Source organism: Anomaloglossus baeobatrachus, chromosome 7 (genome assembly GCF_048569485.1).
Source record: "Anomaloglossus baeobatrachus isolate aAnoBae1 chromosome 7, aAnoBae1.hap1, whole genome shotgun sequence".
Taxonomy (NCBI): domain Eukaryota; kingdom Metazoa; phylum Chordata; class Amphibia; order Anura; family Aromobatidae; genus Anomaloglossus; species Anomaloglossus baeobatrachus.
Window position 1 is genome coordinate 273,816,557 of NC_134359.1, and position 27,411 is coordinate 273,843,967.

Genomic DNA, 27,411 nt, shown 5'->3' on the forward strand with positions numbered 1-27,411 from the left:
GTTCCTCTGTATAATATCCTCCCACACACTGCTCCTCTGTATAATATTTCCCCACAAACACTGCTCCTCTGTATAATATCTCCCCACAAACACTGCTCCTGAATATATCCCCCTCCACACACTGCTCCTCTGTATAATGTCCCCACACGTACACTGCTCCTCTGTAAATACCAACACACACTGCCCATTTGTATAATATCCCACACACTGCTCCTGTGTAGCTTCCTCCACACACACACTGCCCCCTCTATATATCCCCCACACTGCAACTTTGTATAATATGCACACACACAATAACCCTCTGTGTAATATCCCTCATGTACGCTGCCCCTTTGAACACTATCCCCCAAACAAGCTGCCCCTCTTTATATATATCCTCACACACACACAATGCTCCACTGTATATCACCCCACACACATTGTCTCTCTGCATAATATCCTCCTGGTATATATGTCCAAATCCTGGTATATATGTCTGCATCTTGGGCCCTTCCTGGTATGCATGTCCCCATCCTGGTTTATTGTTCCCTTCCTAGCATAAATGTCCTCTTCCAGGTATATATGTCCCCATCCAGGGACCCTCCTGGTATGCATGTCCCCATCCCAGTTTATTTGTCTCTATCCTGGTATATATGTCCAATCCTGGGCACCTCCTGGTATGTATATCCCACTCCTGGGCACATTCTGCTATATATGTCCCCATCCTGGTTTCTGTCCCCTTCTTGGTATATATGTCCTCCTCCTGGTATATATGTTCCCATCCTGGTTTATTTGTCTCTTTCCCAGCATATATATCCCCATCCTAGGCTCCTCCTGATGTATATATATTCCCCTCCTGGGCACATTCTGGTATATATGTCCCATCCTGGTTTTTGTCCCCTTCCTGGTATATATCTCCTCCTTCTTGTGTATATGTGCCTTTTCTGGGTCTCTCCTCGTATATTTGTCTACTGCAAAAAGAAAAAAAAAAAACAAAAAAACATTTTACTCACCCTCCCCGACTCCCACGTCCTGCAGCATCCTCTCTGAGCAGCGATGCATTTCAGCTGATTGTGTGCCCTCCACACATCCAGCTAAAGCATGGCAGGGGCTGCAATCAGTGGGCCCCCACCCGCGGCTGGAGTCAGCGGCCCCTCACCTCCTGCAGCTGGAGTCGGCGCCCCCCTTGTGGCCGGAGTCGCCCCACCCCTGCCACCCCCCCCCCGCGGCCGGAGTCGCCCCACCCCTGCGCCCCCCCCCCCCCGGAGTCGCCCCACCACTGCCCCCCCTCCCCCGGCGGCCGGAGTCGCCCCACCCCTAAATCCCCCCCCCCGCGGCCGGAGTCGCCCCGGCGCCCCACCACCACCACCACCCGCGGCCGCAGTCGGCGCCCCCCCCCCCACCACCCGCGGCCGGAGTCAGCGCCCCCCCCCCTGACACCCTGCGGCCGAAGTCAGCGGCACCCCCCCCGCGGCTGGAGTCAGCGGGCCCCCAGCGATCTTCAGCTCATAGAGCGCCTACCTCTCCCTGCTGGATGCCACGAGCTCGCCATCTCCTCGTTGCCCGCAGCACTGTGATGAAGTGCAGAGTGATTACCTCATCACATTGGGCTGCTCCGTTATGACGCGCTGCCTCCCTGCTCTTCTCCACTCACAGTGCCTCCCCACCACATGACTAATTTGCCTGCAATGCCCTAGATGGACTTTGCACGCACCTTAGTCATGTGCAGACTGCAGTTGTGGCTGAAGCGACACCGCCGGGCCCCGCTGCTGCAGCTGTGACTGGGTGAAGATGGTGGGCCCGGCTGGCCAGGGGCTACATAAAGCTAAGTAAGTAACCGGCGGCGTTTACAGTAAAAACACAGTGCTGGGACCAGAGGAGCCAGGAAATTTACGACTTCTTACCTCTCTGCTGCGCCCCCCCCTGAAGCATGGCCGTCGGCGCCCTGTGCCTAAAGCCGGCCATGTGTAACAGATGCACATATATAGGCAGGGATCCACACACATGGACACAGGCAGGTTTATATACTGTGTACATATATATATATATATATATATATAAATAAAAGTATAAATATATATAGGCTAGCATGTGAAATAGAACAAACAAGAAGTAAAGATAGAAAGAGACCATCAGTATATAAAGACTGCAATAAGTAACGGATAAGGATCAAAGCCACATGTCCCACATATCATGCACTTACCTCAGAGGAATAGCAGTGTGCGTGTGCTGCTCGGCAGTGTGTGTGTGCTGCTCGGCAGTGTGTGCCACCATGAGGCGGAGGGGGAGGGGTGTAAAAGGTGCTAACTGGAAGTGACAAAGCTGGAGCAGCAGGAAGTGGGGCATGGAACTGTGAGTAAGGAATAGCACAGGAAGTGCGGCCAAGAAAGGAGGAGCAACAGGACGGAAGTGGGGCAATGTGTGTACAATAAAGATAGCTGAAGTAAGGAATAAGAAGGACAATAAAAAGAACAAGTATATATTATATATAAGAGCAGAAATGTACTGAAAAGAGAGTGGAGATAACAAAAATTAGGAAAGAGAAAATTAGACAGAAAAGAAATGATACAAAAGATAAATTGCAGCAAAACCTATAAAGCAACGAAAAGGCTCCAATAACCAGATTAGACCTGGGGAAAGGGAAAGATAGGGATCGGGGTGGGGGGAAATGGATGCAAATCGAGTAAATAGTATCGTATACCGTATCAATTGGAAAAGATGTCACCCAGGACAATTGAACTCTCTGTTGAGACCTGTAGGGAGCGTCTGTAGTCTCCTATTACCTCCATGTCGTGAAGGGGCAATTGTGCATTGTTTTGATGTAACATTATTGACCATATTCCCACCTACATTCAGAAATTTACCTTTTACCTCCTGTCTCTCGCTCTTTAATTTTGTCTCAAATTTCCTGTCTCTCTATTACCTCCTGTCTCTCTCTCGTCTCCTGTCCCTCTATTACCTCCTGTCTCTCTCTCGTCTCCTGTCCCTCTATTACCTCCTGTCTCTCTCTCGTCTCCTGTCCCTCTATTACCTCCTGTCTCTCTCTCGTCTCCTGTCCCTCTATTACCTCCTGTCTCTCTCTCGTCTCCTGTCCCTCTATTACCTCCTGTCTCTCTCTCGTCTCCTGTCCCTCTATTACCTCCTGTCTCTCTTTCCTAATAATAATAATAATAATAAAGTTTATTTATATAGCACCAACATATTTCTCATCCCTTACTGTCTTCCTCAGTACCTCCTGTGTGTCCATATACTTTTCCCCTCACTCCCCATCCTGCCCACTTGCTCCTCATACCATGTGACTCTTTATTCTGTGTCCTCAAAATTTCTTTCCCATTTGCTCCCCATACCATGTCTGTATACGTCACCCCTCCCTCTCCCCATACATCCCCCCGCATCCTCCCTCTCCCCATACATCCCCCCGCATCCTCCCTCTCCCCATACATCCCCCCGCATCCTCCCTCTCCCCATACATCCCCCCGCATCCTCCCTCTCCCCATACATCCCCCCGCATCCTCCCTCTCCCCATACATCCCCCCGCATCCTCCCTCTTCCCATACATCCCCCCGCATCCTCCCTCTCCCCATACATCCCCCCGCATCCTCCCTCTCCCCATACATCCCCCCGCATCCTCCCTCTCCCCATACATCCCCCCGCATCCTCCCTCTCCCCATACATCCCCCCGCATCCTCCCTCTCCCCAGACATCCCCTCGCATCCTCCCTCTCCCCATACATCCCCCCGCATCCTCCCTCCCCATACATCCCCCCGCATCCTCCCTCTCCCCATACATCCCCCCGCATCCTCCCTCTCCCCATACATCCCCTCGCATCCTCCCTCTCCCCATACATCCCCCCGCATCCTCCCTCTCCCCATACATCCCCCCCGCATCCTCCCTCTCCCCATACATCCCCCCGCATCCTCCCTCTCCCCATACATCCCCCCGCATCCTCCCTCTCCCCATACATCCCCCCCGCATCCTCCCTCACCCCATACATCCCCCCGCATCCTCCCTCTCCCTATACATCCCCCCGCATCCTCCCTCTCCCCATACATCCCCCCCGCATCCTCCCTCTCCCCATACATCCCCACGCATCCTCCCTCTCCCCATACATCCCCCCGCATCCTCCCTCTCCCCATACATCCCCTCGCATCCTCCCTCTCCCCATACATCCCCTCGCATCCTCCCTCTCCCCATACATCCCCCCGCATCCTCCCTCTCCCCATACATCCCCCCGCATCCTCCCTCTCCCCATACATCCCCCCGCATCCTCCCTCACCCCATACATCCCCCCGCATCCTCCCTCACCCCATACATCCCCCCGCATCCTCCCTCTCCCCATACATCCCCCCGCATCCTCTCCCTCTCCCCATACATCCCCCCCGCATCCTCCCTCACCCCATACATCCCCCCGCATCCTCCCTCTCCCTATACATCCCCCCGCATCCTCCCTCTCCCCATACATCCCCCCGCATCCTCCCTCTCCCCATACATCCCCCCGCATCCTCCCTCTCCCCATAATCCCCTCGCATCCTCCCTCTCCCCATACATCCCCCGCATCCTCCCTCTCCCCATACATCCCCCCGCATCCTCCCTCTCCCTATACATCCCCCCGCATCCTCCCTCTCCCCATACATCCCCCCGCATCCTCTCCCCTCTCCCATACATCCCCCCCGCATCCTCCCTCACCCCATACATCCCCCCGCATCCTCCCTCTCCCTATACATCCCCCCGCATCCTCCCTCTCCCCATACATCCCCCCGCATCCTCCCTCTCCCCATACATCCCCCCGCATCCTCCCTCTCCCCATACATCCCCCCGCATCCTCCCTCTCCCCATACATCCCCCCCGCATCCTCCCTCTCCCCATACATCCCCTCGCATCCTCCCCTCTCCCCATACATCCCCCGCATCCTCCCTCTCCCCATACATCCCCCCGCATCCTCCCTCTCCCTATACATCCCCCCGCATCCTCCCTCTCCCTATACATCCCCCCGCATCCTCCCTCTCCCCATACATCACCCCTCATCATTTCTCTTCCCATACATCACCCCTCCTCATTTCTCTCCCCATACATCACCCCTCCTCATTTCTCTCCTCATACATCACCCCTCCTCATTTCTCTCCCCATACATCGCCCCTCATCATTTCTCTCCCCATACATCGCCCCTCATCATTTCTCTCCCCATACATCACCCCTCATCATTTCTCTCCCCATACATCACCCCTCATCATTTCTCTCCCCATACATCACCCCTCCTCATTTCTCTCCCCATACATCACCCATCATCATCTCTCCCCATACATCACCCATCATCATTTCTCTCCCCATACATCACCCCTCCTCGTTTCTCTCCCCATACATCACCCCTCATCGTTTCTCTCCCCATACATCATCCCTCATTATTTCTCTCCCCATACTGTGCCCAAAGATGCTTCCCCCTCCCCAACCTCTCTTCCCACCATACTGTCAAAAGATCGTTCCCCCTCACCTCTACTGTGTCTATAGATCCTGCTCCCTTCACATCCTCTCTCCTCCATACTGTCTTTAGATACTGCCCCCTCCCCAACCTCTATCCCCTCATAATGTGTACATAGATACCTCCCCCCTCACCCCTTAATGTTCCTGTTTGTGTCTTCAGCTCCACACTGGAGCAATTCAGCACTCTCTGCCGCCTCTGCGTTGCGGGCCTGACTTCCGTGTCAGCAGTGTGATCAGCTGACTGATCACATGACAGCCGTCGCTCTGACACGGAAGTCAGCGCCGGCATCACGGCTCCAATTGTCCTTGCGACTGACAGATACGAGGACAATTGAGCAGTTGGAGCCGCGCGCTGCAGATTCTATGAGTGCGGCTGTCAGCGTGACCGCTGCGCTCAGAGAATAGCGGCTCCCACTGCAGAACGCCAACCGCACCCCCTGGGGAGACTTTCACAGCGCAGCATCTGGCAGCCTGACAGAGCCCCCCTCACAGTTGTGCCCGGGGCAGATGCCCCGCCAGCCCCACCCCCACCGGATACGCCCCTGTCTACAGGCAAGGGTAAACACACTCAGAAGGAAGGAAGGCTGCACTCATCTCAGAATTGCTAGAGTGAACAGGATAGCAAGTTAAGGTAATTACTTCTTAAAAGCGTATTTAAATTTTCAATAAACTGTGCATAAATCAATAGTCCATTATACTGTATGTTCTCTGTATGCTTGATGCTTATTTGTTTTTTCTTTGAGCTCATGCACTTTTTGGAGGATAGCTTATATACAATATACATGCAATCAGGGGCGTAACTACCGTGGTCGCAGCGGTCGCCATTGTGACCAGGTCCTGGTGGTTAGCGGCCCGCGGCAGATCAGCAGCCAGCTCCTTTCTATGAGAGAGGAGCTGCGCTGTTCTGCCACAGACCACGCGGCGCGGCGGCCGCTATATGACCCGGTCGCCACCGCTGACACCGGGCCCCCCTGCCTGGCGTCAGCGGTGGCGTCACCGCGCTCCTGTCTCATCGCGCTCCCGTCTCACCACGCCCCTTGCTTTGATATTGCATAGAGCGGACGGTGCCGCTCTACGCATCATCATTCTTCCACCGTGCCTGCGCGGTGACGTCACTCCTGTGCGACTGCTGTGTGTGGTGAGAGCACAGAGCGCAGGAGGATGCCGACCGGAGCCATGGGGGAACGAGGACAGAAGTGATAACGAGCAGTGGTGAAACAAGTAGCAGTGAGGACAGAGCTGCGGTGGAAGGAGAAGAGAGGTGAGTACTTGTTTTTTTTATAAATCAGTGAGTACACGGGGAGGCTGGCTGTAGGACACATGGAGGCCCTGGGGGGGGGGGGCTGGCTGCATGACACATGGAGGCCCTGGGAGAGCTGGCTGCATGAAACATGGAGGCCCATGGGGGGGCTGGCTGTATGACACATGGAGGCCTGGAGGGGCTGACTGCATGACACATGGAGGCTCTGGGAGGCTGGCTGGCTTGTTGCATGACACATGGAGGCCCTGGGGGGGCTGGCTGCATGACATATGGAGGCCCTGGGGGGTGGCTGGCTGCATGACACATGGAGGCCCTGGGAGAGCTGGCTGCATGACACATGGAGGCTCTGGGGGGCTGGCTGGCTTGCTGCCTGACACATGGAGGCCCTGGGGGGTGCCTGGCTGCATGACACATTGAGGCCCTGGGAGAGCTGGCTGCATGACACATGGAGGCCCTGGGAGAGCTGGCTGCATGACACATGGAGGCCCGGGGGGGGCTGGCTGTATGACACATGGAGGCCTGGAGTGGCTGACTGCATGACACATGGAGGCCCTGGGGGGCTGGCTGCATGACACATGGAGGCCTTGGAGGGGAGCTGGCTGCATGACACATGGGGGCACTGGGGGCGGCTGGCTGCATGACACATGGAGACCTTGGGGGGGGGCTGGCAGCAGGACACATGGAGGCCCTGGGGGGGGGGGCTGGCTGCATGACACATGGAGACCTTGGGGGGGGGGGGGGGGGTTGGAGGCATGACACATGGAGGCCCTGGGAGAGCTGGCTGCATGACACATGGAGGCCCGGGGGGGGGGGGGGGGCTGGCTGTATGACACATGGAGGCCTGGGAGGTGGCTGGCTGCATGACACATGGAGGCCCTGGGAGGTGGCTGGCTGCAGGACACATGGAGGCCCTGGGAGAGCTGGCTGCATGACACATGGAGGTCCTGGGGGGGGCTGGCTGCGTGACACATGGAGGTCCTGGGGGGGGGCTGGCTGCATGACACATGGAGGCCCTGGGAGGTGGCTGGCTGCAGGACACATGGAGGCCCTGGGAGAGCTGGCTGCATGACACATGGAGGCCCGGGGGGGGGACTGGCTGTATGACACATGGGGGCCCTGGGGGGCTGGCTGCGTGACACATGGAGGTCCCGGGGGGGCTGGCTGCGTGACACATGGAGGTCCTGGGGGGGGCTGGCTGCGTGACACATGGAGGTCCTGGGGGGGGGGCTGGCTGCGTGACACATGGAGGTCCTGGGGGGGCTGGCTGCGTGACACATGGAGGTCCTGGGGGGGACTGGCTGCATGACACATGGAGGCCCGGGGGGAGGGGGCTGGCTGCATGACACATGGAGACAGGGGGGGGGGGGGCTGGCTGCATGACACATGGAGGCCCGGGGGGGGGGCTGGCTGCATGACACATGGAGGTCTATGGGGCTGCATGATACATGGAGGTCTATGGGGATGCATAATAAACATGAAGGACACCTTATACATGGACTATATGGGTGCATTATACATGGAGTATGGGGCTGCATAATACAATATGAAGGTTTATGGGGCTGTATTGTAATATATATAGGACTATGGGGGCTACATTATAATATATGGAGGACTATGGAGGTTACTTTGTACATAGAGGACTATGGGGGTGCGTTATAAAACATGGAGGACTATGTGGTGCAGTATAATATATGGAGAACTATGTGGTGAATTATAATACATGGAGGACTATGGGAAATGTGTTATAATACCTGGAGGACTATGGAGGTGCATTCTAATATATTAAGGGTTATGTGGGACCCTTTATACTATATGGAAGGTTATGTGGGGCCCATTAAAGTATTTGGAGAACTATATACAAGGGGGGACAAAGATACAAGCATGGGATGGGAATGTTTTGTGCTGAGGGAAAAAGGCTCTTTTCCTCAGCACTCAGCTTTCCCATGCTGTGCTGTACATCTCTCAGCACCAAGCTTTCCCCTGCTCTGATATGGGAAAGCTGGGTGCTGAGGCAATGATGTATAGCAGAGCATGGGAAAGCTGGGTGCCGAGGACAAGATGGATATCAGAACACGGGAAAGCTGTGTGCTGATAGAGGGATTTCAGATCATGGGAAACCTGGGTGCTGCGGGTAAGAGCCAAGTTTCAGCATCATTATCCTGTACCCCGAGTGTCAGTGTCATTATCCCGTACCCTAAGTGTCCGGTTCAAATTTTGCACCAGGGCCCATCAAACTCTAGTTACGCCACTGCATACAATATACAGGGAAAATACAGCAACAGGATTGATGAGGGCTTATATGAGGACTAGTATAGGTATAGAAGCCAAAACATCAAGTTATTAGCTCTGTGATCAGTTTCTTTGCTCCCTCCTCCCCTCTTTATAGACTGAAGCAATCTGATGTGAAACATTTAGTGATCTGTACCTAAGAAAAGCCTGAGATTGGAAATTCAAAGTAAAGTATATAATGACATATTTTACAAACTTTATATTTGTCATCTGTACTATTGATTTATGCAAAGTTTGTTTTATTTCTATCTAAAATTATACAGTGGGGAAAACAAGTATTTGATACACTGTCGATTCCCACCTACAAAGAATGGAGAGGTCTGAAATTTTTATCATAGGTAACTTCATAGTTGAGTTCAACCATATTATTTAACCCCTTCCCGATTGGGGTAAGACCCTATTGCACTTCTTTTTCCACAGTCATTTAATTTCCTGCCAAAGGTGGAGGAAAGAGCATCTCAAACATCATTAACAAGATATTTTGGAAGTGACAAAGTTACTGTAACAATGACAGGAGATGTTTAAAAGACAGCTCATATAGCTTGTTGTGAAGGACAGTGTACCATTATCATTATCTGCACAACCAGCTTTTACAGCTCTTAATGGAGAAATGGCCCGCAAACTTGGTGTTTCTCTGGAAAGAGAACGTGTTAGAAAATTAGTGATTGAAGAAGCCCTTAAACAAAAAGGAAGATCTTAAGACCCTCAAAAGATACTTCATGTTTCTTAAAATGGATGCCTGCCCACGTCACAGAGTGAATTATTTGGTCATCAATGTTCGATATGTTTGTGACAACAAAGAAATTGTTACCAAGACACTGGCAGTAACAGATACTAAAGCTCATCCCACCGGCCAGTTTCTCCAGGCATTATTGGAAAAAGTTCTGCATGATTACAAACTCAAAAAAGAACAGGTTCTTGCTATTGTAACGGACAATGCTTCAAACAAGAGAAGTACAATTAAACTGATGAATGAGAGTAATGAACAACAGCTAGAAGAATTTAGGATTCAGTATGTGTGAGATGGAGCCACAGCGCTGTTTATGTAACTGAGGAACAAGCAGATATTACAACAGAACAGCAAAATGATACTTTAGGATTAGATGATCTTGTTGAAGCTGCTTCAAAACACTTTCATATTCATCACATGCGCTGTGTTGTGCACACGCTGCAGCTGGCAATAAGAGATAGTCTGCAAGAGGGACATGCTGGAAATCTGATTGGAAAAGTGAGGAAATTGGTTATTGCCGCCAGAACCCCTAAAATTGATTCCATCTTGAAGAGACGTGCTGGGAAAGGAGCAATTGTCGATCAAGCCAGTCGGTGGGGCAGCACTTCTTTAATGATTGAGCGATTGCTTGAACTAAAACAGTTTCTTATAGATATGGCGAACCCTCAGGTAACCCTAAATGAAGGTCAATGGACACAGGCGGCTGAATTGAAGCAATTGCTTTATCACCCATTTACCATGACTAAAAAATTACAAGCTGAGAATTTAACTCCTGGCATTTTCATAAGGGAGTGGAAGACTTTGCTATTTTGCCTGTCCCAAAACGGTGGTTTAATCGCAGATGGCATTTCTGCTTCAATGAAACAGAGAGACACAGCTATTGGAAAATAATTTTTTTCTGGCAGCTGTTTATGTGGACCCAAGTCATCGTATACTGCTTGATGATCAACAGCTTACTAAAGGAAAAGAAGCTCTGACTGAGGCAGAAGTTAGGATGAGCAGCTACAGAACTGCCAGGTGCAAGAGGACTTGGATCCTGACAGTGCTACTGCTGCCATATCTTCATCCTCATCAGATGAGGAGTTTAACTTTGACAAGTATTTGGATGACATGGAGCAGGCAAAGCATTGCCGCAAGGAAAAAAATTTCACTCCGTCTCCTATAGCAGCAGATTGACCATATTTTAGCAAAATTTTTCACTTGCTCTCAAATAAATAGACAAATTCAACCATTTATCAAAACTGACTGTGCATGAGACAATTCCTTAAAGGGAACCTGTCACCACTTTTTTGCCCTATAAGCTGCGGCCACCACCACCGGGCTCTTATATACAGCATTCTAATATGTGGTATATAAGAGCCCAGGCCACTGTGAGAACATAAAAAACACTTTATACTTACCTAACGGTCAAGCGGTTGGCTATGTGGGCGTCTCCGTTGTCCGATGCCGGCGCGGCCTCGTTCGGCCATCTTCGTCTTCTGAAGCCGCTGTGCATGACACGTCCGACGTCATACACACTCGCCGGCATTCGGGTCCTGAGCAGCCGCACTTTGATCTGCCCTGAGCAGGGCAGATCAAAGTATTGTAGTGCGCCTGCGCAGGACTGTCGAGTGTGTACGACGTAGACATGTCATGCACGCAGGCTTTAGAAAGAGGACGAAGATGGCCGAAAGAGGAGGCGCCTGCACCGGACAACGGAGATGCCCATATGGCCAACCGCGCAACCGTTAGGTAAGTGTTTTTTATGTATTCACAGCGGCCTGGGCTCTTATATACAGCATGTTAGAATGCTGTAAGAGCCCGGTGGTGGTGGCCGCAGCTTATACACCAACAAAGTGGTGACAGGTTCCCTTTAATACCCGGAAATTGTTGGAGATGTTGCCCATGTGGTTACGGCTTTGCCTCCAACCCAAGTTAGTGAAGAGACGTTGTTCTCTAGCCTTAAAATTAATAGGTCAAATTTGAGGCCATCTATGAAGGAGGCAATTCTATTTCTTAGAACAAATTCATAGACTGCACTAATGTTGTTTAGTATGTGTTTGTGTTGAAAACTTACATAGTTTATTACATAGTGTGTATGCATATGTATATACGGTATATATATGTAATCTATATTACATAGTGTATTACATATTTACAATTTATTAATTACTAAAGTTGTATTCCAATAAATATATTTCATGTTCTAAATATCTTGATTATTGTATCATAAAAATGATTAAATGTCTGATGTTCACATTGTACTACAATACATTTTTTGGTGCAAGGGAAATTGAGGAGTCGGAGTCGCAGGTTTGGCTTACCGACTCCACACCCCGACCTCGCAGCCACTCACACCCCAGCCTCGCAGCCCCTCACACCCCGGCCTCGCAGCCCCTCACACCCCGGCCTCGCAGCCCCTCACACCCCGGCCTCGCAGCCCCTCACACCCCGGCCTCGCAGCCCCTCACACCCCGGCCTCGCAGCCCCTCACACCCCGGCCTCGCAGCCCCTCACACCCCGGCCTCGCAGCCCCTCACACCCCGGCCTCGCAGCCCCTCACACCCCGGCCTCGCAGCCCCTCACACCCCGGCCTCGCAGCCACTCACACCCCGGCCTCGCAGCCCCTCACACCCCGGCCTCGCAGCCCCTCACACCCCGGCCTCGCAGCCCCTCACACCCCGGCCTCGCAGCCCCTCACACCCCGGCCTCGCTGCCCCTCACACCCCGGCCTCGCAGCCACTCACACCCCGGCCTCGCAGCCCCTCACACCCCGGCCTCGCAGCCCCTCACACCCCGGCCTCGCAGCCCCTCACACCCCGGCCTCGCAGCCCCTCACACCCCGGCCTCGCAGCCCCTCACACCCCGGCCTCGCAGCCCCTCACACCCCGGCCTCGCAGCCCCTCACACCCCGGCCTCGCAGCCCCTCACACCCCGGCCTCGCAGCCCCTCACACCCCGGCCTCGCAGCCCCTCACACCCCGGCCTCGCAGCCCCTCACACCCCGGCCTCGCTGCCCCTCACACCCCGGCCTCGCTGCCCCTCACACCCCGGCCTCGCTGCCCCTCACACCCCGACCTCGCAGCCACTCACACCCCGGCCTCGCAGCCCCTCACACCCCGGCCTCGCAGCCCCTCACACCCCGGCCTCGCAGCCCCTCACACCCCGGCCTCGCAGCCCCTCACACCCCGGCCTCGCAGCCCCTCACACCCCGGCCTCGCAGCCCCTCACACCCCGGCCTCGCAGCCCCTCACACCCCGGCCTCGCAGCCCCTCACACCCCGGCCTCGCAGCCCCTCACACCCCGGCCTCGCAGCCCCTCACACCCCGGCCTCGCAGCCCCTCACACCCCGGCCTCGCAGCCCCTCACACCCCGGCCTCGCAGCCCCTCACACCCCGGCCTCGCTGCCCCTCACACCCCGACCTCGCAGCCACTCACACCCCGGCCTCGCAGCCCCTCACACCCCGGCCTCGCAGCCCCTCACACCCCGGCCTCGCAGCCCCTCACACCCCGGCCTCGCAGCCCCTCACACCCCGGCCTCGCAGCCCCTCACACCCCGGCCTCGCAGCCCCTCACACCCCGGCCTCGCAGCCCCTCACACCCCGGCCTCGCAGCCCCTCACACCCCGGCCTCGCAGCCCCTCACACCCCGGCCTCGCAGCCCCTCACACCCCGGCCTCGCAGCCCCTCACACCCCGGCCTCGCAGCCCCTCACACCCCGGCCTCGCAGCCCCTCACACCCCGGCCTCGCAGCCCCTCACACCCCGGCCTCGCAGCCCCTCACACCCCGGCCTCGCAGCCCCTCACACCCCGGCCTCGCAGCCCCTCACACCCCGGCCTCGCAGCCCCTCACACCCCGGCCTCGCAGCCCCTCTCCCCAGCCTCGCAGCCCCTCTCCCCAGCCTCGCAGCCCCTCTCCCCAGCCTCGCAGCCCCTCTCCCCAGCCTCGCAGCCCCTCTCCCCAGCCTCGCAGCCCCTCTCCCCAGCCTCGCAGCCCCTCTCCCCAGCCTCGCAGCCCCTCACCCCAGCCTCGCAGCCCCTCACCCCAGCCTCGCAGCCCCTCACCCCAGCCTCGCAGCCCTTCACCCCAGCCTCGCAGCCCCTCACCCCAGCCTCGCAGCCCTTCACCCCAGCCTCGCAGCCCCTCTCCCCAGCCTCACACAGCCCCTCTCTTCAGCCTCACACAGCCCCTCTCTTCAGCCTCACACAGCCCCTCTCTTCAGCCTCACACAGCCCCTCTCTTCAGCCTCACACAGCCCCTCTCTTCAGCCTCACACAGCCCCTCTCTTCAGCCTCACACAGCCCCTCTCTTCAGCCTCACACAGCCCCTCTCTTCAGCCTCACACAGCCCCTCTCTTCAGCCTCACACAGCCCCTCTCTTCAGCCTCACACAGCCCCTCTCTTCAGCCTCACACAGCCCCTCTCTTCAGCCTCACACAGCCCCTCTCTTCAGCCTCACACAGCCCCTCTCTTCAGCCTCACACAGCCCTTCTCTTCAGCCTCACACAGCCCTTCTCCTCAGCCTCACACAGCCCCTCTCTTCAGCCTCACACAGCCCTTCTCCTCAGCCTCACACAGCCCTTCTCCTCAGCCTCACACAGCCCTTCTCTTCAGCCTCACACAGCCCTTCTCCTCAGCCTCACACAGCCCCTCTCTTCAGCCTCACACAGCCCTTCTCCTCAGCCCCTCACCCCAGCCTCAACCCGCTCCGTCCTCACTGTGATCTCTGCAGTCTGAGTCTCCACAGCACTGTGCTTTGGACTCCGCCTACTTCCTGTGACGTCACCCCCCTTCCCGGCGGCAGCTCCTCGGTAGACGTCGAGAGATTCGAGACTATTCCAGAGCGGGAAGCAGCAGCACGTGACGAAGACGGGACACTGCTGAGAGGAAATCAGGGTACAGGGCATACATGGGGTGCGGGCTGTATATGGGGGTACATGGGGTGCTGGATGTATATGGGGGTACATGGGGTGCGGTCTGCATATGGAGGTATATAGGGTGTGGTCTGTATATGGGATGTGGGTTGCATATGGTGTGAGGGCTTTATATGGTGGTATATGGGGTGTGGGCTGTAAAGGAGGGTATAGGGGGGTATATGGGGTGCGGGTTGTATAGGGGGGTATATGGGGTGCGGGCTGTATAGGGGGGTATATGGGGTGCGGGTTGTATAGGGGGGTATATGGGATGCGGGCTGTATAGGGAGGTATATGAGGTGCGGGGGGTATATGGGGTGCGGGCTGTATAGGGAGGTATATGGGGTGCGGGCTGTATAGGGGGGTATATGGGGTGCGGGCTGTATAGGGGGGTATATGGGGTGCGGGCTGTATAGGGGGGTATATGGGGTGCGGGCTGTATAGGGGGGTATATGGGGTGCGGGCTGTATAGGGGGGTATATGGGGTGCGGGCTATATAGGGGGGTATATGGGGTGCGGGCTGTATAGGGGGTATATGGGGTGCGGGCTGTATAGGGGGTTATATGGGGTGCGGGCTGTATAGGGGGTTATATGGGGTGTGGGCTGTATAGAAGGGTATATGGGGTGCGGGCTGTATAGGGGGGTATATGGGGTGCGGGCTGTATAGAAGGGTATATGGGGTGCGGGCTGTATAGGGGGGGTATATGGGGTGCGGGCTGTATAGGGGGGTATATGGGGTGCGGGCTGTATAGGGGGGTATATGGGGTGCGGGCTGTATAGGGGGTATATGGGGTGCGGGCTGTATAGGGGGGTATATGGGGTGCGGGCTGTATAAGGGGGTATATGGGGTGCGGGCTGTATAGGGGGGTATATGGGGTGCGGGCTGTATAGGGGGGTATATGGGGTGCGGGCTGTATAGGGGGTATATGGGGTGCGGGCTGTATAGGGGGTTATATGGGGTGCGGGCTGTATAGGGGGTATATGGGGTGCGGGCTGTATAGGGGGTATATGGGGTGCGGGCTGTATAGGGGGTATATGGGGTTGCGGGCTGTATAGGGGGTTATATGGGTTGCGGGCTGTATAGGGGGTTATATGGGTTGCGGGCTGTATAGGGGGTATATGGGGTGCGGGCTGTATAGGGGGTTATATGGGGTGCGGGCTGTATAGGGGGTTATATGGGGTGCGGGCTGTATAGGGGGTTATATGGGGTGCGGGCTGTATAGGGGGTTATGTGGGGTGTGGGCTGTATAGGGGGTTATATGGGGTGCGGGCTGTATAGGAGGGTATATGGGGTGCGGGCTGTATATGGGGGTATATGGGGTGCGGGCTGTATATGGGGGTATATGGGGTGCGGGCTGTATATGGGGGTATATGGGGTGTGGGCTGTATATGGGGTATATGGGTGCGGGCTGTATATGGGCTGTGGGCTCTATACGGGGGTGCAGACTGTTGTATTACATTTTTGTTTGGGTGGGAGGATCGGTGGCAAAATATCTCATGGCTTCTTCCCTGATCTTTTCTGACCTTACCAACGCCCCTGACAGCCCCTATGGTAAATATATTGGCTCTGGTCCACTTGCGATTTTCATGTGCGAGTGTGATTCGATAAAAAGTCGGATCGCACTTGCACCAGTGTTAAGCTATGAGACAGTATCCTCGTGCTTAATTTTCTACGGCACGAATCGTGCTCTCAGTGCAATCGCAGCATGCTGCGTTTTGCACAGAGTCTTGGCTCACGCGTGTGTAAAATCGCACTGCACTCGCATGTTATGCGAGTGCAGTGCACGGAGAGACAGATAACGGAGGAGATGGGAGAAAGTGCTCCCTCCATCTTCTCCGCTCCTTTGATGCGATCGCATTACAGTCGCATGACCCTCAGCTGACACCCGCAGCAGAGGGTCATTAGCATATTGTTTCCGATGCTGTCGCATCGGAAGCGGTGTGCAAGTGGACAAGAGCCCTAAGTGGTATAAACGGTACTGGATCTCGGCTCTCACATCTCATATTGGTCTGCAAACATTTTAATAGGTCATCTGTGCATCATGTTCAATTTATACAATAAAAAGGGACAGGAGTCATGGGAAATGACATTGCATTGTAATAGGATTCCTGTGACTGTTATTTTCTCATTGTGTCTGGGAATTAGATTTCCTTGAAGTTCCACATCACAATCCAGAGGTGCAGAGAGAACATCAACAGGAAAAGCCATAAAATGCAGTTATCCTGCTCCCTCCCCTGGAGGTGACTTTACTGGATGGGGGATGAGCAACAAAGGATGAGACAGGTCTTTACAAACAAATGGAAGACTAAAGGTGGCTTTACACACTGCAACATCGCAAACGACATCGCTGTAACGTCACCGGTTTTGTGACATAATAGCGACCTCCCCAGCGATATTGCAGTGTGTGAAACACATCAGCAACCTGGCCCCTGCTGTGAAGTTGCTGATCGCTACAAATCTTTCAGGACCATTCTTTGGTCCTTTGTTTCCCGCTGTGCAGCATGATCGCTAGAAAGTTTCAGTGTGTAAAGGGGACTTTACAGCGACTTTGTTAGCGACTTCCCTTTCAAAAAGCTGCTTTACAACGTCCCCAATGACTAGCTAGGTCGTTCTGCAGGTCCGGATTGCTGTTGCGTCGTTGGCCAGGTTTGCCTGTTTGACAGCTCACCAGCGACTCACCAGAGACTTTGTAGCGATCCTGGCCAGGTTGGGATCGCTGGTGGGATCGCTGAAAGTCTCAGTGTGTAAAGGGGCCTTTATTTCTGCCTCCCTCCCCCATACCCCTACTCACAAGGATAGTGTGAGAAAACATATGGACACACGGAGGGTGGTTGTAACCCAAAATGAAAACCAGTAGAAAAATCTAATACTGGTTGTCGGCCGTAGCGCCCCTTGTGGGTAGGGACTGGAGTTGGATGCGAGACGACTATGCAGTCTAGTGTGGCAGATCCGATAGCGTCGCTACTCCCTGTTGCTGGGAGGACGTGGAACTGCACGGGGACTGGATTGACTCTCACAGACGTCTCCGTTGGGCTAGGCCGGGCAGTGGCAGGAGGACAGGGAGCATCCACAATAATAACAGCTGAGGTGAACTTAGAGGAAATGCGGCTGTTGGTGTTTGATACTAATGAAGCGTACTATGAGATGTGCCCGCTACTTCTCGTGTAAAGTTGCCTTCCAGAAACTGTAGTAAAGAACTGTTGTGTAAAGGCCACTTTACACACTGCGATATCGGTACCGATATCGCTAGTGTGGGTACCCGCCCTCATCTGTTGTGCGAAACGGGCAAATCGCTGCCCGTGGCGCACAACTTCGCCCAGAGCAGTCACACATACTTACCTTCCCTGCGACGTCGCTGTGACCGGCGAACCGCCTCCTTTCTAAGGGGGGCGGTCCGTGCGACGTCACAGCAGCGTCACTGAACCGCCGCCCAATAGCGGCGGAGATGAGCGGGACGTAACATCCCGCCCACCTCCTTCCTTCCGCATTGTGGCCGGGAGGCAGGTAGGGGAGCTTCCTCGTTACTGCGGCGTCACACGCAGCGTTGTGTGCTTCCGCAGCAACGAAGAACAACTTCGTTACTGCTGCAGTAACGATAATCGAGAATGGACCCCCATGTCACCGATGTGCGATTTTGCACTTTTTTGCGACGATGCAAAATCGCTCATAGGTGTCACACGCAACGGCATCGCTAATGCGGCAGGATGTGCGTCACGAATTCCGTGACCCCAACGACTTAGCATTAGCGATGTCGTAGTGTGTAAAGCCCCCCTTAAGGCTCAGCACACACGGCGAGTAATACGGAGAGAGTGGAATGTGATAAAAATCGCATTCCACTCAGACCAATATTACTCTATGGGGCCACTCCTATGAGCGATTGTTTTCTCAGACCTAATCGGACCGAGAAAACAGTCGCAGCATTCTGCGGGTGGAATGCGATCCTGTTTCACTCCCACCCATACAAGTTTATGGGGCGAGAGAAACATCGCATTGCACTCACGTTACATAGGTGTAACGCGAGAGCAGTGCAATTCTTACATCAGTTGGCAATGGAGGAGATGGGGAGATAAATCCCTCCCCTCTGCAGCGCTGGCTCTCCCCTCTGCAGCTGTGGTCTGATCACACGATCGGACCACAGTCACATGACACTCAGCTCCCACTGGGGTGCGAGCGTGAGCCGAGTGTCATGCAAGGACGCTCGGTAATCACTGTGTGGCCTCAGCCTAAGGCCTAAGCCACACGGCGAGAAAATCGGTGCTAGTGGAGTGCGATAAAACATCGCATTCCCCTCGGACCAATTCTAGCCTGTGTGTCAGCACACATGAGCGATTATTTTCTCAGCCCTAATCGGACCGAGAAAACAATCGCAGCATGCTGCGATTGTAAGCAGAGACTCTTTCTCTCGCACCTATTCAAGTGAATAGGGCGAGAGAAAAATCGCACTGCACTCGCGGTACACCGGTGTACTGCCAGTGCAGTGCGAGAATGGCAATAGCCGACTACGGAGGAGAGAGGGATAGAAATCCCTCCCTCCCCTCCTGAGAGCCAGCCCGCCCCCCGCAGCTGAGGTCTGCTCGCTGGGTCGGACCTCAGATGTAGGCACACTCGTATGACACTCGGCTCCTGCTGTGCTGCCAGCACAAGCCGAGTCTCATGCGAGCATCGCAGTAGTGCCCCGTGTGGCCCCAGCCTAATAAGAACTCAGTCTCCGTTTCCTCCACGATCTGGTCCTGGCCTGCCCAAGACAGTGGCAAGAAGCGTCCCTCCTGAGAGGAATGAACAGCACCGCACCTCTCCACACACCCAGCCAGGACCACAACAGTTTTCCTCTGAAGTGGGGCCAGGTCGCCTATCGGAAGGAAGCCTTTGCCTGTGACTACCGCCTACTGGCCCCACTTCACATTATCACAGTAGGGGCTGGGGCACAGACAGCACTGGGAGATCATAGACATCACAAGAGCACACAGCACTGGGGGTGGCACACAGCACTGTGGGGGAAGGCATGTTCAGGATGGTGGGACGGGAGCCCAACATGTGCTAACCCTGCCCACAAAGTAAGTTCTCAGCGCGAGGACCTAAATGTTTGCCCACGCAGCGTTCATTAATGAATGCTGCGTGCGCATCCTCGCAGTGTACATGGGGATTTAAAGGGATGGCATCCAGCATATTGCGGCTGCCAGCCTGAGCGCTTCGGTCCCCAGCAATCTGCCTGGGGGCTACAGAAAAGGTCCCCACCCCTGGCTTAGACCATACTGAGCTGCAAATATAAATAAAAAAGGAACAGATCTGTCTAACAGCAAATTAATAGCACTTAAAAAAATGTTTCGGACACCATTAAACAAGATAATACTATATACCCAAAAACTACAACATTTCCAAACAAAACCATTCACATTTGATAAAAAAAAAAAAATGTTAGGGTATCTGAAACGTCAAGACAAAATAATGAAAGACATCACTTTGTCGTAATGTGGTACATTTATCGGACCCTGCTCCAGAGACGCCTGCTTCTACCACTAGGTGCCGCTGTACTGACTCTCAGGGCAGCACTGGTGATATAGGAGGTGGTGATGTTTTTTGCAGTTGGCGGCTCAGTTGCCACACGAGCTCAGTTGCCACACGAGAGTCTAATAAAAGCATCCATCTAGAACATTCCAGAAGAGTTTTCCTTCTGTTTGTGACTTTTACATTTATTATTTTCACAGTTTTGAAATCGAGGCAAATATCCAAGAAAGATTCATCTTGAAGCCATAATGGAGAAAGGAGAAAGCGATGTGTGGAGAGATGAACTGCGCAAAGAAGAGGATCCTACAGGTAATCGCTTCGGCAAGGAGTAATGACTAGTGATGGCCGGACCCGCAGATACCCGGGATCGGCAGATGCAACCAGGTCTATAGGGACCTGAATCAGGCGCTTTAAAATGGTGATAGAAGAGATAGGGGGATTAGAGCAAGCACACTATACTTACCAGTCTCCCACATGGCTGTAACGCTACTTCCAGGGCCGCTCATTATCCTTCATACATATGCACTGCTTCCCTCGTCCACTGGTTGTCCCGGTGTTTGTGATTGGTTGCAGTCATACTGCGCCCCCACCCTGTGTGACCGCATGTCTGACTGTTTTCAATCACAGATGCTGTGTGAGTGCCTAGATTAGTGTAAAAATAAATAAATAAAATTGGCTTAGGGTCCCCCCATATTAGGATACGTAGCACAGATAAAGCATACGGCTGCAGCACCCAGCTGTGTGCTTATCTTGGCTTTGTAACAAAATAAGAAGGACCGCATGCGGCTTTTTATAATTAAATAAATATTTTCTAAAAATCGGCATGCGGTCCCCCTCAATTTTGATATCCAGCCATGATATAGGCGACAGCTGGGAGCTGGTATTCTCAGGCTGGACCTCCAGCCTAAAAATAACAGTTTGCAGCCATCCAGGATTGTCGCATCCTTTCGAGGAGCAATCACAGCACCTTACCCAACTCATCCCAATTGCCCTGGTGTGGTGGCAATTAGGGTAATAAGGGTTTAATGACAGCTCAGCTGCTGCTAAGCCCTAGAGGCATCTATGTGACTCTCCTTCCCCCATTACTAATGTGTAAGTGAAAAGGAATAAACACAAAACACCAAAAAATCCTTTATTTGAAATAAAATACAAAAAATACACCCTCTTTCACAATTTATTAACCCCCAAAACACCCTGTTCTGAAGTAATCCACACAATATCCCACAAGAAACATGACCACACACTGTGGGCTTTAGGCAAAGACTGAGTTGCAACAATGAACAGTGACATCACTCAAATTATTTGCGGTCACAGCTGGAGGTTCCCACTGTATCTCAGTGCCGTTATACCTGATATAGCAAAATCCTTCTAGTTAGTTCACTTAAAAAAAAAAACAAAAAAAACCAACCTAAAACAAACAGTTTTAAGGTACCGTATTTTTCGGCCTATAAGACGCACTTTTTTTCCCCCCAAATGTTGGGGGAAAGTGGGGGGTGCATTTTATAGTCTGAATGTAGGGCTGCGGGGAATGAGGGTGGAGCGGGTCATCGGGGGCACGAGCAGGCTGTAGCAGCCTGCCATGACCATGTGGGCCCGCTCATTACATATGCATGCCCATCCCCCCGCCCATCTCAGCGCTGAAGCCGACGCTGACAGGTGGGCGGGGACGCGCGCATAGTAAAGAGCCGGTCCGCATGATCACCCCTGGCAACTACAGCCTGGAGTGATCATGTGTGGCTGTATTCACTGCTCCCCGCGCGTCATTATCAGCGCGGGGTGCAGTGAATCAGTAAACTCACCCGTCACCGTTCCCCTACAGCTTCGTGATGTCTTCCTGTCTGTGCCGGTCACCTGATCTTTGTAGAGAGCGGTGAGCACAGCGATGACGTCATCGCTGTGCGCGCCGCTAGTGTCCACACAGATCAGCTGACTGGCACAGACAGGAAGACATCGCGATGCTGCAGGGGAATGGCACCACACAAGTCAGCGACACTGCTGCTGTGACAGAAAGGAAGATGATCGATGTTGCAGGGAGTGAGGAAAGGTGATTATAAACGTTTATTTTTTTTTTCTCTGTGCCATAGGATACAGGCCATATACCGGGATGGGGGTATATTATGAGCAGGATGCTGGTATATGAGAACAATGGGGGCATATAGCAGGATGGGAGTATATGAGCAGGATGGCTGGGGGTATATGAGCAGGATGGATGCGGGTATAGGAGCAGGATGCGGGTATAGGAGCAGGATGGGGGTATAGGAGCAGTATCATATACAAGGCAGGAGGATCATTACCAGGATGGGGTACCTTAGTAGAGAATTTGGGGACATTACCTCCATAACAGTGTCAGCAGCAGATCTTCGTCCCATAACACTGTGTCATGACCACATTTTTTGTTTAAAATTTTATTTTCCTATTTTCCTCCTCTAAAACCAGGGTGCGTCTTATAGTCCGGTGCGTCTTATAGTCCGAAAAATACGGTAATTGCCTCATAGTTTGTCACGGCATGACTTCACCTGTTGTGCCTGGTCCAAGAATTCACCTTGCGAGCTGCTTAGCACAGGGAGAACACCAAAGTAACGCTACAATGCAGGGCCCTGGCGCTAGGGAGAGGGGAATGGGGTCACCTCCCAGCATTTACGTGAGGCTGATACCTGCACTCCCTAACGTCTCTAGACAAGTCCTTCCCTCCGCATGATGATCACGTGCTTAAGCTCTCGCTGACTCTGAAATCACCCTGACAAGTGAAGGCCAATAAGACGCTAGTCTTGTCACTGCAATTAGACAACATGAGGTAAGGCTGCTTTACACGCTGCGATCTCGCTAGCGAGATGGCTAGCGTGCTTACCCCGCCCCCATCGGTTGTGCGTCACGGGCAAATCGCTGCCCGTGGCGCGCAACATCGCTCGGACCCGTCACACATACTTACCTGCCTAGCAACGTCGCTGTGACCGGCAAACCACCTCCTTTCTAAGGACCTCCTTCACTAAGCGACCGCCCAATCAAAGCGGGGGGCGGAGATAAGCGGGACGAACATCCCGCTCACCTCCTTCCTCATTGCTGGCGGGACGCAGGTAAGGTAAGGTTCCTCATTCCTGCGGTGTCACAATAGCGATGTGTGCTGCCGCAGGAACGACGAACAACATCGTACCTGCAGTAGCAACGATAATTGGGAATAGGGGAGCATGTCAACGATTAGCGATTTTGAACGATTTTGCGACCTTTTGTGATCGCACGTAGGTGTCACACGCAATGACATCGCTAACGAGGCCGGATGTGCGTCACGAATTCCGTTACCCCAACGACATCGCTTTAGCGATGCCGCTGCGTGTAAAGCGGCCTGTAGGAAAGACAAACAGGAGGAAAGACACAACAAATAACACTGCAGCCAGGAACTTCAGCTGCAACTGAAGTGACACCTCAGCTTTCTTCAGGAACTGGCTCCTTCCAAGTGGACAGTATAGGTATGAGCTATAGCCGACATAGGAAGGCGTGAGGAAGAAGATTTTTATAGCAGAAGGGAGTGGTTGCAGTTGAGATTACAAATACCTGTTAGATCACTGTAGCATACAAGTGAACCTTAACCTTTTCACTGCCTGAAGGAAATTAAATACACTCCAACTCTGCAAACGACAAGCAGACAGAAGCAGATCTGCGATCAACAACACACTGTGACCTTCTGATCCCAGATCCCCTCTGAGGTCACATCAGCTTGTGGCACACTCATGACATAGTCACAGCCAGGAGTAGATTATAACAGAAAGCAGAAAATTCCCTGCGTTTATCCATCCTTATGTGTGCTGCAATGCCATTGCTTCCTAATACATGAACATGTGGCTCCTCCACCCTGCACTGTGCAACTTGAGGTAGTCACCGAGGCGGTGCAAGGAGCTGTAACAGGCACTGCTCAGAGAGAGAGAGATGTCTGATACAAGGGGCTGCTGATAAGTCTTTGGCTTTGTGATCTTTTTTTTGTTTCCATGGCAACGAATGTTACATCACATGAAAGCCTTATGTGTGTAATATGTTTTCAAACTTTTGTGTTTGTTGCTTATGGCAACAGTGTTCTACGCACGCGGAGTTTACTGCGTTATTCACAGCAACTGAGAGCAGAGGAGTGGTAAAATTCTTGTTTCTGCAAAGGAAGTCCGCGAAGGATATTCATGGTGATATGTCGCAGACATTGGGGAATCAATGCGCTTCATATTCCACAGTTAAGAATTGGGTTGCCAAATTTAAAATGGGCCACTTCAGCACCAATGATGAGGAACGTCCTGCACAACTGAGAGTGGTTGTTGTTTTGGAGATCGTCGATGCTGTACTCAACCTCATACTGGAGAATCCAATTTCAGGTAAAGTTATAGCAGACATCATGGAGATTTCCCGTGAACATGTTTGTGTCACTCATTATCCATGACCATTTGAACATGAAGCTATTAAAAACTTCCTGGATCGACTGGTCACTATGGATGAGACCTGGATTTATTTGTATGACCCTGAAAACAAGGAGAAGTCAAGAGTGGAGGCACAGTGGTTCTCCTTGTCCAAAGAAGTTTAGGCTGCAAAAATCAGCCACTAAGGTGATGGCATCTGTGTTCTTGGATAAGGAGGGCGTGCTGCTAGTGGACAACCTTCAAAAGGTGTCCACCATCAATGCAAGGAATTACATTGGACTTTTGGACCAACTGAAAGCAGTTCTGAAGGCCGCAAGGCATGGCAAGCTGTCCAAAGGAATCTTGTTCCTGCAAGAGAACGCCTCCGCTCACACTGCACAAGCGACCACGGCAAAACTGACAGAGCTGGGCTTCCAGCTGGTTAACCACCCACCTTATTCACCAGATCTAGCTTCCTCCGACTATCATCTGTTTCCAAACCTGAAGAAACACCTCAAGGTACCAAATTTCACACCATTTCTGATGCCACTGCTACGGATGCCTGGTTTGAGGCACAACCGAAATCCTTCTTTTTGCTAGGTTTCATCATCCTATCTCGTTTCTTTCTGGGTAAAGCCAAAGACTTATCAGCAGCCCCTCGTACAACGCTCTACTGTCCCTGAAGACTGAAAGTGACCGGCTGCAGGGAGAATATAACTGATGATATAACAAGTTTATTGAGGCTCATTAACTTTCATTTTGATGTATACTGATGGTTATTCTGTTCTCTTATGCAGTTTCATATTGCAGAACATTCTCTATTTACACAAAGGGATACGTTGCCAACAATGATTATTTTTACGCACGTATAAAATATTCGATCACTTTGATGAGTTATTAGTAATATTGTTACATACAATTTCTATGACATTTTCTACTTTCTTAAATTTGTAATTTTCATATTTAGATTACTTAAATTTTTAAGTTTATTTTGTTTAAAAATTAAATCCGTTTTCTTCTTGGCAGATGACTGTACCATCAGCTCCGAAGGACATCTGATATCTTCATATTGTAAAGCAGATGATTGTAGCAACACACAAGATACATATGAAGAGCATGGAAACATCTCAAATATACTCTCAGTCCATCAAAGGAAAGAACTATCTCCTCATCCACCACAGACTGTTAAGAAAAACAATAGTGTCAGAAATGTTAAAGATCAAAGAACGCACACAAGATTGAAAACAATTTCATGCTCAGAATGTGAGAAATGTTTTACAGATAAAAAGAAATTTGCTTATCATTGGAGAATTCACATAGGAGTGAAGGCATTTTCATGCTCAGAATGTGGGAAATGTTTTAATATCAAATCTAATCTTCTTAAACATAAGAGAATTCACACAGGGGAGAAGCCATTTTCATGCTCAGAATGTGGGAAATGTTTTATTAGAAAATCTCATCTTCATAGACATGAGAGAATTCACACAGGGGTGAAGCCATTTTCATGTTCAGAATGTGGGAAATGTTTTAATATCAAATCTAATCTTCTTAAACATAAGAGAATTCACACAGGGGAGAAGCCATTTTCATGCTCAGAATGTGGGAAATGTTTTACAGATAGATCATCTTTTGTTACACATGAGAGAATTCACATAGGGGAGAAGCCATTTTCATGTTCAGAATGTGGGAAATGTTTTAATAGCAAATCTCATCTTCTTACACATGAGAGATTTCACACAGGGGAGAAGCCATTTTCATGCTCAGAATGTGGGAAATGTTTTACAGATAAATCTTCTCTTCTTAGACATGAGAGAATTCACACAGGGGAGAAGCCATTTTCATGCTCAGAATGTGGGAAATGTTTTACAGAAAAATCTTCTCTTCTTAGACATGAGAGAATTCACACAGGGGAGAAGCCATTTTCATGCTCAGAATGTGGGAAATGTTTTACAGATAAATCTTCTCTTCTTAAACATGAGAGAATTCACACAGGGGAGAAGCCATTTTCATGCTCAGAATGTGGGAAATGTTTTAATATCAAACGTAACCTTCGTACACATGAGAAAATTCACACAGAAAAGTAATTTTCATGTTCAGAATGTGGGAAATGTTTTATTAGGAAATTACACCTCGTTAGACATCAAAGAACTCACACTGGGAAGAAGCTATTTTAAGCCCTTGGTGACTAAACAATTTTTTTTTTATTTTTTTTCTGACAATGGTTTTTATTACCTGCCGTGTTCTATTTTATGTTAGTCATACATTTAAGTTTATATGTTTGACTGTTATGTTTAAACCAGGTGTGGTGAACCTTTTTACTGGCGGGGATTATTTGTAAATTTCTACTAACCTTCGACAGCAGCACAAAATTAGCAATGTGAAAATTACCCTCCTATATTTGATCAAGCAATTAATTAAAGGGAACCTATCAGGTACCATATGCCTTGTAACCTACAAGCAGGGTGATGTGTGGCCTAGAAACCCCTTCCTACCCATCCCTGTATTGTAATTTTGTGTAAAATTAATTTGTAAAAAAAAAGTTTTATAAGTTGCATGTTCCATATGTAAATGAGCAGAATGACTAGTCCCGTGGGCATTGCTTCACCCCATCCTTTTTGCCCTCTTTCTGTGGTAACTTGCCCCTGTAGGCTTGATACCATGGATTTACATGAGCGACTTCACCATCAGCTCCTGAAAATCGTGCGCACTTCTTATTTGCGCAGCTTTCTTATTCAGGTGTACGCTTGGCGGATTCACAAGCGCACTGCGCGTGATCTGAAGCCTCCTGCGCTTCAGACCATGCACAAATAGAACAAACAGAGCAGTGTATATGGATTTCATCGAAGATGATATGCAACAACTTCAATAAACATATGCATAAAGGAGAAACAGAAGTCTTTTAATT

At 51.9% G+C, this 27,411-nt stretch overlaps 2 protein-coding genes across 3 annotated transcripts in view; one reads left to right on the top strand and one right to left on the bottom strand.

Moving 5' to 3' along the window:
- LOC142246720 (uncharacterized) overlaps nucleotides 1-2,265 on the bottom strand; it is an 84,377-nt gene extending 82,112 nt beyond the window's left edge. Inside the window, exon 1 of the mRNA XM_075319775.1 lies at nucleotides 2,183-2,265. The gene's annotated coding sequence lies outside the window, so the exon portion shown is untranslated. The remainder of the gene's footprint in view (nucleotides 1-2,182) is intronic.
- LOC142245466 (uncharacterized) lies at nucleotides 1,740-27,411 on the top strand. 2 transcript variants are annotated; one of them, XM_075318192.1, is made up of 3 exons: nucleotides 1,740-1,808; nucleotides 20,334-20,442; nucleotides 25,533-27,411. In XM_075318192.1, exons 2-3 carry the CDS (start codon nucleotides 20,382-20,384, stop codon nucleotides 26,588-26,590), a joined length of 1,119 nt encoding a protein of 372 aa, XP_075174307.1. In that variant the 5' UTR covers nucleotides 1,740-1,808; nucleotides 20,334-20,381; the 3' UTR covers nucleotides 26,591-27,411. The 2 variants fall into 2 exon arrangements, with proteins under 2 accessions (XP_075174307.1, XP_075174306.1); XM_075318191.1 differs by lacking the exon at nucleotides 1,740-1,808 and adding an exon at nucleotides 14,501-14,610.